This window comes from Myodes glareolus, chromosome 14 (assembly GCF_982192425.1).
Source record: "Myodes glareolus chromosome 14, mMyoGla1.1, whole genome shotgun sequence".
NCBI lineage: Eukaryota > Metazoa > Chordata > Mammalia > Rodentia > Cricetidae > Myodes > Myodes glareolus.
The window spans coordinates 57,998,814-58,016,520 of NC_142039.1; the positions used below are offsets into that span (position 1 = coordinate 57,998,814).

General features: G+C 42.8%; 1 protein-coding gene across 1 annotated transcript in view; it reads left to right on the forward strand.

Annotated features, from left to right (window-relative positions):
- The first annotated feature begins 4,908 nt into the window (after positions 1-4,908).
- The window catches only part of Tmem170b (transmembrane protein 170B), a 40,478-nt gene continuing 27,679 nt past the window's right edge, over positions 4,909-17,707 (forward strand). Inside the window, exon 1 of the mRNA XM_048420040.3 lies at positions 4,909-5,343. Within this exon, the coding sequence (XP_048275997.1) occupies positions 5,247-5,343 (97 nt within the window). The 5' untranslated portion in view covers positions 4,909-5,246. The remainder of the gene's footprint in view (positions 5,344-17,707) is intronic.

Consider the following 17,707-nt stretch of genomic DNA (forward strand, 5'->3'; position numbering starts at 1 on the left):
AGAGAGAGAGAGAGAGAGAGAGAGAGAGAGAAAGGAAGTGCTTTAACTGCTGAGCCAGTTCTCCAGCCCCCAACCTTTTGTTTTTAAAGCAAATAGTCCATGAGGTTGAGGCAGGCTACAGCAAGCTCAGAATGGCCTTTGTGTGGGTTGTGATTGCAGTCTTCACACTGACACTCAAAGCTTTCCCATGACATCACCCTATGGCTTGGCTACTCTGCTATGTGAGTATTTGCTAAAGCAAAGGCCATAGGCTGGGTAGCTTAACTAGTTTATTTTCCATGCTTCTGAAGGCTGGGAATCACAGAGAAGGTCGGCATCAGGCTCCATGTTTGCTCGGGGTCCTTTGCTGGGTGGCAGATCAGCACCTTGTTGCTGTATTTTACATAGATGAGGGACCGTCTCCATCTTTTCTAATAAGGGCATCAGTTCCAATCACAGGTGTGCCACTGTCAGGATCTCCTAGTAATTGGGGAGAATGTATCAATTTGGAGAGATACAGAGAGTCAATGCACAGCATGGTCTATGCTTAGGTTGTTTTCAGGCCGGTTGTATGTATTTAACATCAGCTCCATGGTTTCCACAGAACTGGGCGGAAAATGGCAAAAAGATGAAGTTTACATATGCTGATTTTTCTCAGATTTTACAGCTGTTATAACTGGCTGTTATTTATCCTGGCTGAAAACTGGGAATGGATCACAAGAACCTTGTAACTGTGTTTGGGTGAGGAGCAGTGAGCAGTCGGGGAGCAGTGGTGGCAGGACCTTTTCAATGCACACATTTCATATGGTGAGCGTTTTGAGCCACATGAATGCATTACAGTTGTCAAAGTAGGAAAATATATGTGATGTTCTCCTATCAAAGGGTTCCTTTACCAGTCCCTTTTGCTTGTTTCTTAGAAGAGGTATTTACAAGGTAGCAATTTTCATCTGTTTTCAAAAAAAATCCATATGTGAACGTGACAGGAATAAAAACAGCACCTTCTGCTATTTACAGATCCAGATTCCGCTCTGAGTGCTTAAGGACCCAAATGTTAAGTACCCTGGTCCTCAAAATATCTCAAGAAATACTGCAATGAAATGTAAGAATAAGGAAATATATTCTCTACAGTGGGTAACATATGGAATACATAATGAAATATTAAAATTCGCAGATAATGAAACTGAAGCCTAGAGGCTCATAGCCCATTGTAATTAAATGTTCACTTTGGCTAATGCAGTTACACTGGGGTCAGAATGCAGACACTTTAAGAGCAGAGAAAATGTACAATCTTCTATGCGATGATGGGGAAAGAGAAAGAACAGCTATGAGGAAGTAGAGATGTGTGCTTCTGAGATTGTTTGGGGTGAATGGACAACTGACAGACTGTCATCTGGGCAGTTTTATCAATTGTGGTGACAGACATTACCAGAAACAATCATAGAACCAACTGCAAGTGTTGGATGGGTGTTTCCTTCAGAAATCATTTCCTTGGAAGGAAGGGTGGGGGGAGGACACCTCAGGAGAAAGCTACAGGAACTCACAACAAAGTTAAAAGTTGCCTTCCCCAGGGTACCTAAGTAGTAAACCACCGAGGAAAGATTCTTGTGTGAGACAGAGAGGGGATCGAGCTCTCCATGAGGTGATAGGCAGGTGTTAGAAGTTGTTAAAGTATTCTTCGAACACACAAAGGGCATTATTAGTGTTCATTTCTTATCGTGGGCTTTCTTTCCAGCATTTGTTTTCTACTAACGAAGATGCTGGGAATGGGTTAGTTTGACCGCTTGGCAGGTGCCAACTCTCTCGTGTTGCCCTGCCGGCCTTTGAGCGGAAGGACTGCCAGGTAAGCAGTCAGTCAGTCTACTGGCATCAGCCATCGGGGACAATCCATGCCCTCAGGAAAGGGGCTGCAAACAGGTTGGCCTGTCCTTTTTCTGGACAGTCTTTGATGAACTACCCCAGATCCCGCAGCTGTTTCCACGAGAGGAACCTTTGTTCCTGGCAGCCTAGTGGTAGGGATGGTTGTTGCTGATACAAAAGGACTACTGTGTACCCGGTGCAACCACGACCTTCCTTAGCATGAGAGATTTCTGTGCTTGGTGAACACTCCTTTGGCTACTTAAGCAGGTTTTCGGGTTCATTGTGTAAGCTGTCTATGAAACGGTGTCCGGTGCTACTACTGCCCAAGGCTTCTCTAAAGAAGTCTTTCCTTGCTGTCCTAATTTGCTTCCTATTGCTGTGATAAGTGCCATGCCCAAAAGCAATCTGGGAAAGAAAGGGTTTGTTTCATCTTACAGTCTATTCTGGAAGGGAAGTCAGGGCAGGAACGCAGCACAGGAACCTGGAGGCAAGAACTGAAGGAGAGACCATGGAGGAACACTGCTTACTGATTTGTTCCTCATAGCTCACTCAGCTTGCTCTTTTATCCAATCCAGGACCACCTGCCCAGGGTTGGTACTGATCACAGTGGGCTGGGCTGGGCTGGGCCCTCCCCACACCAGTCATTTTAATAAAGAAAATGCCCCAGGCAATCAGATGGAAGTGTCTTCTTAATTTGAGGTTCCCTCTTCCCAGATGACTCTAGGCTGTGTCAAATTGACAAGAAAAATAAATAAATAAATAAATAAATAAATAAATAAAGCTAATGAACTCAAAAAAAACTATTTTGAGTAGGGTAGATAGGGCTGGAAACATGGAAAAAGCACCAGAGGGAACAGAATGAGAGCAATGACAGAATCACACTAGGAGTGGCAACAGCAGAAGAAGAAGCAGAACTGAGTGGCCAGTGGGCTGAGCTGCAAAAGCAGCCAAGGGAGCAGCTGCATTGACAGTTACAAAGGAGGCAGAGCTCCAGGCTGTGACAGGTGGACTTGGCGGCGGCAGCTGAGCAGCCCTCCTGACAAATACCTAGGGATACACAAACTGCCAGAGAACAGTTCTTGAAGAGCGTCTCCTTGCTTACCCACCATTCCTATCGGAGTACAGCAGAAGGGTTCCAGCCAGCTGACTGGTAACAAAAGTGCAAGATTGGACTCTGTTTTTATTTAAAGAATTTGATATTTTATTCACTGTGAATTTTGGTATTTAAAAAATACAACATTTTAATATCATTTATCTTGATAAGTTTTTTGTGAAATTGCCTTAAATGTTTCATATTTCATTATGTCTCAACTGTCTAAAGTAAATGCTTGGATATAAGTTTAAGAAGACACATGGAAAAAGAAAAATGTTGTTTTCTATGAAGTTTAGTCAATTATTCATTAAACAAATATTTCTGGAGCATTTTATGCTAAGCACTGCCCTAGGTTCCAAATGTTTTCAATATGTGTTTTAAGTTATGCTACAGCATTTTAAATAATACTGTGTAGTTATAAAGATTCCAATAGCCTAAAGCTTATCATAAGAGAGTTGAATGAAATGCTCCAAGACTTGACTATAAGCCTCTCACTAAATGTTCAAATTCCCTAATAATGTCAGATCCCTTTGCAGCATCATTAGGTAACTTCCCATTCTGAACTTTAATGCTAGGGAGGGACTAGTGAGTTATGACCGATATTATACGTGCCCCAAAGAAAATAAAAAGAATATAATTAGAAATGAAGCCCCTTTAAATCACTTAATCCCTCAAAATCAGTTTCTCTCTACATAAAATACAAACAATTAGAATGTTTAAAGCCTCACTTATGTCTGATAACCTATAATCTCTGAACAGATTTAATTCAGCTGACAAACTTAGAGTGGGTTTTAATTCAATCCCTATTAATGATCTTCCAATTTTATTTTTCTATATTGTGGGATCAAAAGAAAAGTATACATGAATATAAAACTGCATATACAGTATTGTCATTTTTAAATTGCTCACCAAGAACAATACTTAGGCCACTTGGCTCTTTGCCATCTGGGCAAATACACCTGATCGCTTTAGCTATGGTTTTATTCACTTCCCTCTTTAAAACTTAATCAGCAGAGCATTTGAAAAAAGATGGAGTTGGATGAAGAGAATGGGATGACGAGCACGTTTTGCAAATACTTAAATTTTTATTTTTCAAATTAAAAGGTTTCAAACTTCAAGGAAGTGTGCCATCATCATAATTGGCCTTAAGATGCTTCTGAGGCTGACCTTGGATTTGAAGGGCAGGGAGAGGGGATTGATCTAGTTTAAGTGCTGGGGAGGCCTATGTGGTAAGACAGTTGTAGATGAAAGGAAGAACTAGAGCCAACCTTGGCCAGGAGGATTCCGACACCTGCCGGGCCTTGCTTGCGTCAGTACGTGATTTCAGATCCTGCAGCCACGGGAGATCAGGTTCTTACTGCCCGCAGGAAGGCTAGATGAAATGATGAAGAGGATCTATTTCTGTTTTAGTGGATTTAGCAAAGGAAGAGACTTATGCAGGTCACTGGGCGCGCTCTCAGAAAAGCCCGCAAATAAAAACACCCCAACACTGGCATTTCCACCCTGGCAAAAAGTTGCTCGCAGATGCCCTCACGGAGAGGGAGGGATCTGGAGTCGCAAAGCACCGTCTCAAAACAAAACAAAACAAAACAAAAAAACCAACAGAAACAACCTGACAGATTCCCGGTTCCACGCGCAGCGCTCTCACGCTGGCCCAGCGCGTCGGCTCGGGGTCTCGGGGGCGCGCAGTCCGGCCGGGGGCGAGGGGCGTGGAGGCTGGGCCCTCGGAACACCCAATCAGCAGCCAGCCCCGGCGGTGGTGCCAGTGACGTCAGAGGCGCTCCCTCCGCCCCACTGCGGGCGGACGCCCGGAGCAGCCAGCCACCCGAGCTCCAGGCTGCGGCGGGGCGGTGCACTCGGAGCGGGGCGGGGAGGGGGGGGACAGTGCGCGTGCGCAGCCGCTCACCCGGGGGAGGCGGGGCAGAGGGGCGGGCACGCGCATGCGCGCTCCCGGGGCGGTCGCGGGCGGAGGGGGCGGCTCCTCGAGTGTCGGCGACCCTAAGGCCGAGCGGCAGGCGGGCGGCAGGTGCCGCGGCCCGGCGCCGCTGCCTCGTCGCGCGTCCCCGCGATGAGCCTCATCCTCTGGCCTGCCCCTGCCGGCTGCCGGTCCGCGCGGGCCTCACGGCGTGACCTGAGCCTCGTGGCGTGGCGGGCCCCCGCGGCGCGACGCGGGCCCTGAGCGGGAGCGGCGGTGCCTCCCGCGGCCCAGGCCTCGCCCTCCCGCGCTCCTCGATGTCTCCCCGGCGGGGAGGACGCTGCCTGCGACACCCGCCGAGCGGCGCCCCCTGGAGCGCCCCGCTGTCGCCCCGCGGGGACGATGAGGGCGGAGGGCGCCGACCACTCGATGATCAACCTGTCGGTGCAGCAGGTCCTGAGCCTCTGGGCCCATGGCACGGTGCTGAGGAACCTCACGGGTAATGTGTGGGGCGGAGGGAGCGGTGGGGACCCACTCCACGCGTGTTCTGGGCGTCCGTACCCTCGGCCCGGTGCCGGCCGCTGGAGCACGCGCGAGTCGCGTCAATGTCCAGACTGGATTACAGTTCACGTTTGTCTCACTTAACACCCCCCCCTACGCGCCCCGCATGCACACACGCGCGCGCGCGCGCGCACACACACACACACACACACACACACACACACACACACACACACACACACACACTCTCTGCCTTTCTGCTACTTGCAGTTTCGATCATTTTTATTCTTTCTTTCCTGGTGTAGCTTATTTTCTTGCTGGCAGATCTCAAACCAAATGCAGCAGTTCCATTCCCTGCTCAGGGTGATCTGTTTGCTGGGACCATTCGTTTCTTTTTGGAGATGACTAAGTAGATTATAGTGGGTCAGGGGCTGGGCCCAGGTCTAGAGCAGTAAGAGCAGCTGTCTGCCTTCTCTCCAATTTCCTTTTGTCTGTTTGTGTCTCCTGGCCTCAAGATGCTGCTTTTGTGACATTTGAAAATTCGTGTACTTCCCTTCAATAATCAGGTGTTTGGATATTGAATTTAGCTACATTATAGCATCAGTTTGTGGTTGTTGGAATTAGGTTTTAGTACATAGAAATATTTTCATCTAATTTGTAGGCTTGCTTTGGGAAGAAACTTTTGGTTTTCTTAATGTGGAAATGTTTATACTCTTGAGTTCTGGGTTTTTAAAATAGCTTCTAAAGAACAATACTGACAGGAAAGCGATTAACAGTTTGAGTCTGGGGCTTCTGCTTTTCTGAGGCAACAACCTCCCCACCCCACCCCCAAAAAACTCAGTTCTTTAAAATGTCTTAACTCCAAGTGAACATTAACATTTCAAAATCTGTGATATCAAGTTAAAAGCACATAGTATACATATGCATATATTTATAGGTAAAATCTGGCATGATACAGGGCTCACATGTTCACAGAGAAAAATGTGATGGAATTATGTAGCACAGTACAATTTTCAGGGTACTTAATTCTTTCTTTGTGAAAACTACACAAATGGAGGAACTCTGGAGCCAGCGGAGTCTTCTTGGCTGCATGTTTATAGTTCTGAAAAGTTAAATCCACGTAAAGATCATGGATAGACTATAGATTTCAGGATAGACTTCTTTATCTTACTTATGATTTTGAATTTATCCACAGTTTCATATTTCCAAAGTATGAATTGTTTATTAATGAATAATGATGTATTTCGTAAGAATGTATATTGCCTATATAACTAGCTTGGCTCCTTAAGATATTTTACAGAAAGTTGGTCCAGGGAGTCTTAAGAGTAAGTGTAAATGTGAGGGTCTGTAAGCAAGATTTAGCAGTATTTTAAAACATTTAAGGTTCTCATTATTATGATGGCTTTTCAGCTCCACAAGTCACCCATTTCGTTAGTAATAGCAGGTAGCAATCCTGGAGAGCTTCAGTTATCTCTGGTGTGAGTCTAATAATTGCTTATAGAAAATGACAGTTTGTGGTTCTGTGTGTCCTGCACATGCGGGATCATAGCTGTCTGGCATGTCGCTTGAGGCTTAGTCAAGAGACGCGGTTTGCTGTGCCATGTACAGCCTAGTCTATTCAAAACGAGCAAGCAAGCACAGCTCACAAGGCAATAAGCCCACCATTTATTGGATGTCTCCTATGGATTACTCTCTCTGTATATAATTTCTAATCTTAATAACTCTGCTATATACAAAGCAATTCAGGCAAATTAAACTTCCCTAAGCTATAGGGAGCAAATGGGGCTTCAGTGCAAACCTGCCTATAGAATGCCTTCTCTTTGCGCTTCCCATAACTTTGTATTAGCTTCATCATGCAGTGTGAATTTCTTGCTTCATACTTCTACTTCTGCTCCCTGTACCTACTTCTGTTTTTAATTGCATTAAAACAGAAGCATTTTGTCTCTTTTGGTTTGAGTACTTTGAAAGTAAGGCCACTGTCTTGATCGTTTCTGAATTCTCATATCATAGCACACCAGAATCTGGCACACTGTAAGTGCTGAATCCGTGTTTATTGAAGTTAGACTGTGAAATAGTACCTAATGCAGGACTTAAACATGCTGCTGCATTGCATTTCATCTAGGTCTCTTGGAATAAATGTGTCATTAAAGTGTAATGAGGTGCTTAGGCAGTCCTTGTAGACAATCATCTCACACACTTGGAAGACAGGCAAATGCATATTGAGCACAGTTGTATTTAGTGCTTGGTACCCCGGCTTGAAATTTGATATTTTCAATAGTTTTGGGGAGATTGTGTTTCTTTACAGACACAGACAGTGAAGCAGAGAGTAAACTTCTGTTTGGTGCTAATACAATTGTAATATGTACTGTTAATTCAGAAGGCGTATTTGGCATCATAGCAAACTTGTAAATGAAGCATGATGAAAAGAAGCATGCTATAAAACCAGGGTATCTTGGATTGTGGCTGAAGGAATTACAGAAATCTGGGTATTGGGAATTTGGGTTAATTAAATACCAAATAAGAGGGAAGTAAGCTCTCATTTCTGTTCTTTGTACAGACAAGCAATGTGATTTTACTCTTAGGATTTTGTCTAGGAGGCAGGAGTCTGACCTTTGGAAAGCAGTCTTATGTATGCATTGCTTTGACAGGAATAAACGAAAACCGAGAAGAACTAGAAGCATCCTAATCCGAGAGTTTTAGAGTTTCTGAACTACCCCGTCTCTCTTAGCAGCCTGTCTTGAGAGATGTTTAATGGCAGAGGCAGGGTGGAAGCCGCTCCGCAGTTTCGTGCCTGTCCTTTCTGCCCCACATAGCTGCTTAACGCAAGCAGGTCTGAGAAGAAGTAAATCTAATGATACTTATTAAGATTAGCCTGGCACATACTTGTCGAAGCCAGAGAATATGGAAAAGTATCGCCAGTGGCTGGGCCTCATACATTCCAAGACACCTCTACCCCTACCCCCGAGCCCACTTCACACCTGCCCTCTCCCCAGATTACCTGAAACAACAGAGAGTATCTAATCCTTAACATGTGTGCTTATGATACAGTTTACTCTCTGTTAGGGGCAGTAAGATGCTTAACAATGACACAATAAAGCTGGAACAAATTTAACTACACACTGTCACTACTGTATCACCCCTGTTGCACTCTGATGCTGTTAGGTAAAACAATGGGCTATTTGAACACAAGCATTGCAAGACTGAGGCTGGCTATCCAGTAGCTAGCAGTCAGCTTGATAAGGGAGATGACAGAGCTGATTCTTAGTGAGATAGAGCAGGACCGCATGAGATGGCACCATGCTGTTCAGCATGGCCAGCAATATTGAAAGTATGACTTGTTTGTTCCTAGAATTTTCCATTTAGTGTGTTTGTATGGTTGGTGATATAGGTAGCTGAAACCATAGAAACTGAGATTTTGAATGATGGTTTACTGATTTGTTCAGTAAATAAAAGATGATGAAAAATGCTAGATATTATTGAAAAAAACAATGCTTTCTAATATTCTGAGTGGCTGTTGTTTTGTAAAAGTTAGTGACCCATATTTATTGTATTCCCAGTCATAGGAATCCTCTAAGGTTTGGTGAACTGTTTAATGTTTCCCTCTTTGGAGACACTCACGTGAAGATTCTGAGAACAAGCCATTCCCAAATCCTGTGTCTGTCACTAGGTGACCACCGTCCACAGTCGCTGTGTATCTAGCATTTTTCTCTGGATGTAGTATTTAGGATTCTTCCTTTGCTTAACCCTGAATAGGTTAGACTTTTTTTTTTTAAGCGATGAATGGCTTCCTTCCTTTCTTCATTCACAAGTACCTTTTCTGTGAATGTATTCTAAATTCCTACCCCTCAACCCATACTATTGTTACCTTTTCAGCTTTGTAACTTGATGGTTTTTCTCCTGATAATTAGCTCTATCTTTTTGCTTTATTTTGCTTTTCTTAACTGATTTGGCTTCCAATTTGTATTCTGATCCAAATTTGGTTACTAAGGATTTAGAGAAGAATTTTACTTTAGAAAAGGCAAGTCCTTACTGCTGGCCAAACACAGTGGGGTAGGGGAAGGGTTACTGAGCCCTGGGAGGAAATTAGATGCTACCCACTTAGGCTTGTCCACTTCCTCTTTGAGAGCAGAAAATGGGGGGGGGACAAGTGCACCCCTTCTTCTCTTATTGGTAGTAAGTGTTGAGAGTCTTGGGTCCAATATATAGTGAAAAATAAAAGCTTATAGGCATATCTATATCTATACATATATATATATATATACTGTTCATTTTGTATGTGCGTGTATATGTATGCACAGTGGTTCCTCAAATTATGATGTGGTTATAGTCTGAAAAACCTACTAATAGGAAGTATGTTTAATATATCTGTCTTATGAAAATCAACACTTAGCCTAACCTACCTAAAATGAACTACAGTATCTCCTGGTTGGCCAGAAGTCATCTAACACAGCATCCATTTATCACACTCACAATGGAGAACGGAGTGGTTGGGTGGACATAGGCTGACAGCATTGTAAAGTTGAAAGTCTGTAAGTTGGACTCCTGGTAATTTGGGGTCTCTCACTGTCGATACCTATTTCTTCTCAGAGTAGTCATGCACATACTGTGTTGGTTTCCATTTAGAGTTTCGTAGTTGATGTCAGCCAGAAAGGAGGAAACAGTTCCTATATGTAGGTGGTGTGGTGTACACACCTTCACTGTTGTTTTCAGGTAGCTGGGGCTCCCTTGGTGTGAGTCTGTGTTCACTGCTAGGTTATACTCCCTTACTAAGGCAGGCCTGTGTCGAGAGTGATCAGAAATCCACTGCTGTTACTCGGTCAGTAACCTCGGCTTTAATCCTACACGCTGCGTTGTGTATCCGTACGGGATCCCACGGGTGACTGTTTTTGAAGCACATGATTGGTATTCCTTACTCTTGTGATAAGTGCAGTAGTGCAGGCAGGTTGTGTTTTGTAACATGCATCATTCTAGAAGGCCTGCCTGTGTGTTTGACAGAAGGCTGTAAGCTTTGAAAAATCAGACTTAGTGTTCTCTGGGCTTGCACTTCATTTCCACTCCGTTATTTTGAAACTGTACATAAGCCCCTGGTCTCTGGAGTACTGTGGACTCATTTAAAGAATATCTAATTTTTGACTTTTTAATAATTAATTATATAACATAATTTCATTTATCTTTGCTTTCTTTAGTGACCAAGACAGTGGGCTAGTTGTAAAGACAGGTCAGAGATGTTTTGCATTAGTAACTGTTCTAGGAGCATTGCCTGGGAGGTGAGCATTGACTGTGCATAGTTACGGGAAGAGAAATCTTAACATGGCTACTCATTCACCAGTTTCTGTGCCAGAGCTATACAGAGCACTTCACATGTGTTTCCCTGTAGTTAGCGACTATGTAACTTATTAGCTTACTGTATATGAGTGTGTAATGTGTGATAGGGCAATTACGTATTTTAATGACCTCTTTAACCAATAATAGTTAATCGTAGACTGCACAGTGGTGGCAGCACCACATTTAAGAGATCTCCTTAACATTAACCGGGCCCTGATAGTGCACTCATTTAATCTCATCACTCAGGAGGTAGAGGCAGGGCCAGATGGATCTCTGTAAGATCAAGACCAGCCTGGTCTACAAAGCGAGTTCTGGGACAGTCAGGGCTACAAAGAGAAACCCTGTCTTGAAAAAGAAAAAAAAAGGGGGGATGTGCTATCCATTTCATTTAGTGACCTTGACCTTTAACTAAGTAGATTCAGCTTAAAGAAACTTTCCCCTAAATTTTAGGGAAGTAGGAAAAGCCAGATTTTACCAGAGACTAAATGCCTAGCCCTGGAGTGTAACCTAGGAGCTCATATGTACTTCCTGTAGGACTTAAAGAAGATGACGTGTGTCTTCCAGGTGGGAACCTTGGAGACCTGGCCTGTTTGAGAAACTGACAGGCTTGTGTTGCTGCCCCTTCCCTTGAGGAGCTGTCCTGAGTACTTGAGAGCACACTGATTTGTCTTTTTGTAATTCACCATGACTTAGACCATTCTTACACAAAACAGTTTGTGTCTAGCATTTTAGTTTTAAGAATGTGGACATGTCCATGTTAGAACTTTCTTTGTAGAATATAACATTTCCCTTAACCTTTTTAGTGATCAGGACAGGGCTCTAAGAACATTCATGTGTTTTAGTTGATTAACGCCCCATGTCGTAGGAACACGGCTTGCAGAGACATGGCTCAGACTTGAAGAATCATCGCTATTCAGCAAACGTGTCATACACAGAGGTAAATTATGACCCCCTCATAGGCCTCCTTTGCAGTGAGTATTAACTTAGAGATTTGAACTGCTTCAGTGTTGAGTTACAGTTACTCTCAAGTTTTGAAGCTTAGAACAAGGAACAAGCTCTTCGGGAGTAGTGCTGGTTTTGGGTGCTCCCGTTCACCTGTCAGCTGGGCCTGTGTTCTCTGTAGTCTGCCCAGGACCAGAGAGACAGCTTCCACAAACACATCCGTGCGGCAGGTGGCAGGAAGGCTTGAGGTCTTCAGAGGGAGGAATGGTGGCAGTACAGAGAGAGCTAGGGCCTGCAGTCCCAGAGAGACAGAAGGCCGTGCATAAGAAAGAAGGCTGCTGGGCGTGCACAGTCATACGGAGTAGCCATGGGAAGCCTTTCCAGGACTGCAAGCCCTGTGCTGGCCTGGCCGTTGTGGTACCTGCTAATAAACAGATGAAACGGTCCTGGAAGACTGGGCACTTTCAGAAGTGCTTCTTGATGGCTTGTTGACTTTGGCTTGTTGACCAGGAGTAGGATTTTGAAGAAAACTAAAGGAGGAGATTGAACCTGTGTATGTGATGGTCGGGAGTGAGGGCGGCGGCTGCTCATAGAGTGTTCCAGGCATAGTACACTAACAGGAGTGATGCCCTTGGATGTGTGTCAAGCAAAGATTTTTTTTTTTTATCAGAAATAGGAAGCTAGTTTGCATCCTCAAATTGCTCTTGTCCTTCTGTCATGCACAACTTCAGGCCGAAGTAGTTGCTACTAACCCTGCTTGCATATGAAGAGCCACTAGGGCTGGGAATATAGCAATGAGGGTCCAGTCCAAGTATAAAGTATGGGTCTTCAAGGATTTTAGAGCTGCTCTTGGGTGATTCTGTCATGGAGTGCTCAGCAAATGGGAGTGTATGCTTAAAAACTACTAAGAGTTTTTGGAATGAGCTCTTCACTGTTCTGTAACATGATGGAAGTTAATGTGATGGAGTAGGGTGACTGCAGACAGAATCTCCATATGAACAGTTAATATTTGAGGATAATACCATAACATATTAAAATACTTTGTTTATATAATCATTAGCCATAAAGAATGATCCTTGTTAATGTGTAGTATTTTAGGGTTTGTAGACCAGGCTAGCCTCAAACTCACAGAACTCTGCCTACCTCTACCTCCCGAGTGTTGGTATTAAAAATGTAAGGCACCATACTTGGCACATATTTAAAATTTCTAAGTCATCTGGTTTCATTAAATCCAAAGTATATAAAATTAAATATTTAAAGTGTCTGTAAATCTGTAACTGAAGTTTGTTACGAATCTCCTGACGCCAAACTAACTGTGGTCCTTCTAGATTTGTGTCTGCATGTGGAGTCAAAAGAATCTGTGTCACGAATCTGACTTTTGTCATTGTGCCCAGTGTCTGCTGAGAAGTCAGAAGGGAGCATCAGATCTCCAGGACTGGGAGTTACAGATGGTTGTGAGCCACCATGTTGGTGTTAGGAAGTGAACCCGGGCCCTCGATAAGAGCATCAAGTGTTCTTAACCACTGAGCCATTTCTCCTCCTTGCCGTCTGACTTACATTAGACAAACATGTATCTCCCAGACCTTGCTTTTTTTTTAACCTATAACATTAGTGTCAATTTTCATATTGATCTTGTCATGCACACCACACCTTTAATCCCATTAGAGGCAGGTTGATCTTTGTGAGTTCAAGGCCAGCTTCATCTACCTAAGTGAATTCCAGGACAGTCAGGGCTATGTAGAGAGACCCTGTCAACCACCAACAACAAAAAGTATAAGATGATGATGATGATGGTGATAACAGCAATATTGATAGTATTGTATTGAAAACTGATTTAGAAATTTTAAAGAATTACGGAAAGTTGAGAAAATATTAAGAGTCCAGAAACAATTTTTCATTTGTAGAAAAATGTCTCATTAATCTTTGAATTATAACATTTCAAGTGGCCCTTCCTCAGACTTTCAGTATGCTCATTTGTAGGGTAAGAGTCAAAGCCAAGAAAAATCTTTGCTGTCTTATGACGACTTTGTAGCTTTTAGGGCTGAACTGTTCCCTTGTACCTTGGTTCGAAACCTGAGTTCAGTATCTCCAGCTTCCTCCTAGTTCTGAACTTGCTGTGGTTTTCATCACACTGTGATGCTGCTGCCTCTTTGGGACTGCAGTGTCTCAGCTGAGCACTCCTTGCCGAGTGTCTCTGCTTGTATTTTTGGTTTCTTCTGTTTTGTTTTGGTTTGATTTTTTTTGAGACAAGGTTTCTCTGGCTGTCCTGGAACTCAATATTGTCGATCAGGCTGGCCTTGAACTCACAGAGGTCCACCTGCCTCTGCCTTTGGAGTTCTGGAACTAAAGGCGCACACCACTACCACCTGGTCTCTGGTTGTGCTTTATTTCCTGACCTGTCATTCATGCATGTGGTCTTATACTTAGTTTTAATTTGAGGAACATGTTATGTGTGGAGTTTTATTAGAAGTTATGCTATTCCTATAAAAGTTTATTTTTAACTTTCAATATTAATTATATGGTGAGACTGCAATATCTTACCCATTTTTAATATTGCTTTTAGGTCAGTGTCTGATTTAAAAGTCATGTGGTAGTATGACTACTTTTTTTTAAGCATCACCTATGTGCCCTCAAGGTAAGTAGCTTGAGGACATATCAGTAATAACATTGACGTTTTCTATAATTGATCTATTCTACCTTCATATAGATTTGGATTTTAAACAATTATTCCATATGAGAGACTGCTGTAGCTTTAATGTAGAGCAATTTTTAAGTTACTTTAAATAACTTTAGCATTTTAAAGCAAGTGCAACTGATTATTGTAAATGAAAAATTCCGTTTTTCTAAAGATTCCTTTTTACTGTTTAATGCTGCATATTGTAATTTACGATTTTGAAATTATATAATTAGCAAGCAAGAGGCTAATTTAGTCTAAGTGGGTAATAAACAGTATTGTCATAGCTTTTAAAAGGCAGTGTGTTAAACAATTGTTGAAGGTGCCAGAACTGACTTTAAAAATTAGTGGTTTTCATCTTCTAGGAAGCAAAAGCAGAGAGCTATTAGAGATCTAAGTAGGCTTGTATGTTAAAGGACGGCTCGAGAGGGTGGAGCCAGGAGTTCATCTTGAGTGATAGATGGAAAGATTTCTATCTGTGCTCGTTTGATCTGTTGCTCCTTCATGACAGTGACCCTTCACAGTGATGCCATTGGCCAAGGAAATTCCTTTCGTGGTTTTAGCATGGGAGTGCTAACAGGTGAATCTCCTAATTTTTCCTTCCAAAAAACAAGATAAACAAAAAATAATAGAAAAAGAAATAAAAAGCAGAAGAAAGAAAAAAATCTTCATTGTGACTTAGCTTTTTGAAGACATTTTTGCTAGATATAGGTATCTGCTTGCCGCCTTCTTCCCTTTGATTTTCTTGTGGACGATACTGGCTTCCTATTCAGTAATTTTGCATGGAGGGAATACCATTTGTCTGACTGGATTCTGAGAATCTTGGTCACTATCTCTTCAAATATCTTTTTTTTCTGTTGTCTCTTCTGGGATCCCAATTACATAAGTAATTTGTTGGAGCTCTGTAACTCTTGGATGTTTTCTTCTATCTCCACTGTATTTTTCTTCTATCTTAGTTTTAATAATTTCTTTTGGTATATCTTTAAGTGCTTAAATTCTTTATTCAGGTGCCTCAAATCTCTTAATGAGCCCACTGATGGCATGTTTTTTTCTATCTAATATGTTTTATTCAACTTCTGTGTAGAAGTTTTAACTCTTAAGAGTTTCCACCTAGCCCTAAAATCTCACTGCCTGGTGACTTTGTAGACTGCCATCTGGGTCAGGTTCTGTTGATTGTTGTATCTCTCAGAAGAGGGTTTTCAAGTTTTTGAGTGTATCTTAGTTTTTATTGTTGGATGCAAGATAGAATGAGATGCATAATCTTCACTAGCAAAGACCAGCAGTGATCCACACTACTTAAGAGTTGAGCTGAGTTCGAGTTTGGCTGTTGCTCTGGTTACCTTTGCCATACCTACCACATTCTTCACATTCTCTGCAGGTTGCTACTGTTGACTTGTGCTTGACATGGGACCTGATGCTGCAGGGCTGGTCTTGGGCCAGTGCTCCGTTGCCAGCTTTCAGCCATCCTGATGCTTGCCTGCATTGGGGACCCATCATGCACTTGCTCACTGCTGAGCTGTTTGTGACCCAGTGCTAGGCTTATTGTGGGGATTCTGGTCATGCTTGGTATACTGGGGAATTGGGAATAGAGCTTTCCCAGCATGCCTGCTTTTCCAACCATGCTGGTCTAACTTGGCTTTTGTCTATGCTTGTTCTTGGGTAGGTGTTTCTGGTTCCTTCCGCAGTAACTGACCCCTGCTTGGAGTAGGATTCTTGGTTTGTGGACAGTCTTCTGCTTCTCCCCTGAAGGTAGACATTTTTCCTTCTACTGCTGTCTATACTGGAGCAGCAGTGTATTTTTATCTCTAGAGGGTAATAAGATTTGCTGCTCTCCCAGTGGCTGAGGGCAGCAGACTATGATCACCTATCTGGTCTACACATCTATAGCACCGGGTGGCTTCTTTAGCCTCCTACTCTCCACCCAGGCTTTCTAGGGCACAGCCAGGAGAGAACAACACACCTGTTTCTCATTCTGTTATTTTACTCAGCTGACAGTTAACACACAGATCTGTCTTCTTCTTACTCTCCTAGATGGTGCCCATCTATGGGGATGTCAGTGTCTTTTGACTGACTTTTTTGCCTAAGACCTTCCTTATGAGCTAAGGAGAAGTTTGGAGTTTGCAATATATCTGTTAAGGGGAGTAATAGTTCTTTTAGCTTTCTGTATCCTACATTCTGACTCATAGTTACTGTTTGAGAGAACGTAGATTTAAAAGTATGGTTAAATAGATGCTGCATTTAAGGGAAAATGCGATATATACACTAAAATAAAGCTATATAAAGGTGTAGGTTAGGTAGTATCTACTTTATTTACTTGGCTTTTTCTTACATTTACTTTTCTTTATTCCTCGTCTCTCACTAACATTTTGGATAGTGTTATAAGTAGACAAACATGCTTTTCCATGTGTGTAATCCATATGCTTTATTTATCCACTAGTCCCTTCTAATGACATCTCTCTTGTTCCCTCATCTAGGCTGGAACAATGGTCCTTCCAAATATTTCTCAAGTTCTTTTCAGTCTTAAGGCCAGTCAGTATCCAAGTCCAGACTGTAACTTCTTAACTTTTTTGTTTTGTTTTGTTTTTTGAGACAAGGTTTCTCTGTAGCTTTTGGAGCCTGTTCTGGAACTAGCTCTTGTAGACCAGGCTGGCCTCGTACTCAGAGATTACCTGCCTTTACCCTCCAAGTGCTGGGATTAAAGACGTGAGCCACCACTGCCCGGCCTTTCTTTGGACTTCTGACATCGTCTCACAATTGCTCAGTTTCCTGTATCCAAAGATTGAATTTGGTTATGTAACTTCTGTATTTAAAATCTGTAGTAGATACAGATATGGCAGGGCCATTACAATCATGAACACACAGGAGCTGTGGCTACACTACATGCAGGCATGTGTCGCATGCGTGTGCACACATACACAGAGAGAGAGAAAGGGAGGGGGAGGGAGACAGGAAGAGATAAATATGAGAATAGGGGAGTAGTTGGAAAGAAGGGAGTCAGCAGTAGAGGGGGAGGTGATAGAGAGTAGTGGGAGTGGATGTTATAATGTATTATGTGCACATATAAAATTGTCCACAATTTAAAAATTAAAAGATTTTTCAGTTGGCTGTCCAAAACCTTCCACCTTCATAGTGAAGTGCACATTGTTTAGACTCTGTGACATTCCAATCCCTACCTGTTTTGCCTCTAAGACTCCTCATTTCCCAACAGTTTTTGCCTTTGGTCATGCCAGTTTCTACAGTTGCATACAGTTGTGTGATTTGAACATCATGTTTTAGAGCTATGGTTCCTCATGCTTAGCTATACATGAAAATCACCTGGAAAACATTAGAGAATCCCAGTGTCCAGTGTGTGATTATTATGTACATGGCACAAGACCCTAGGTTTAGTCCCCAAGTAATCGCACCAACCACAAATTCCACA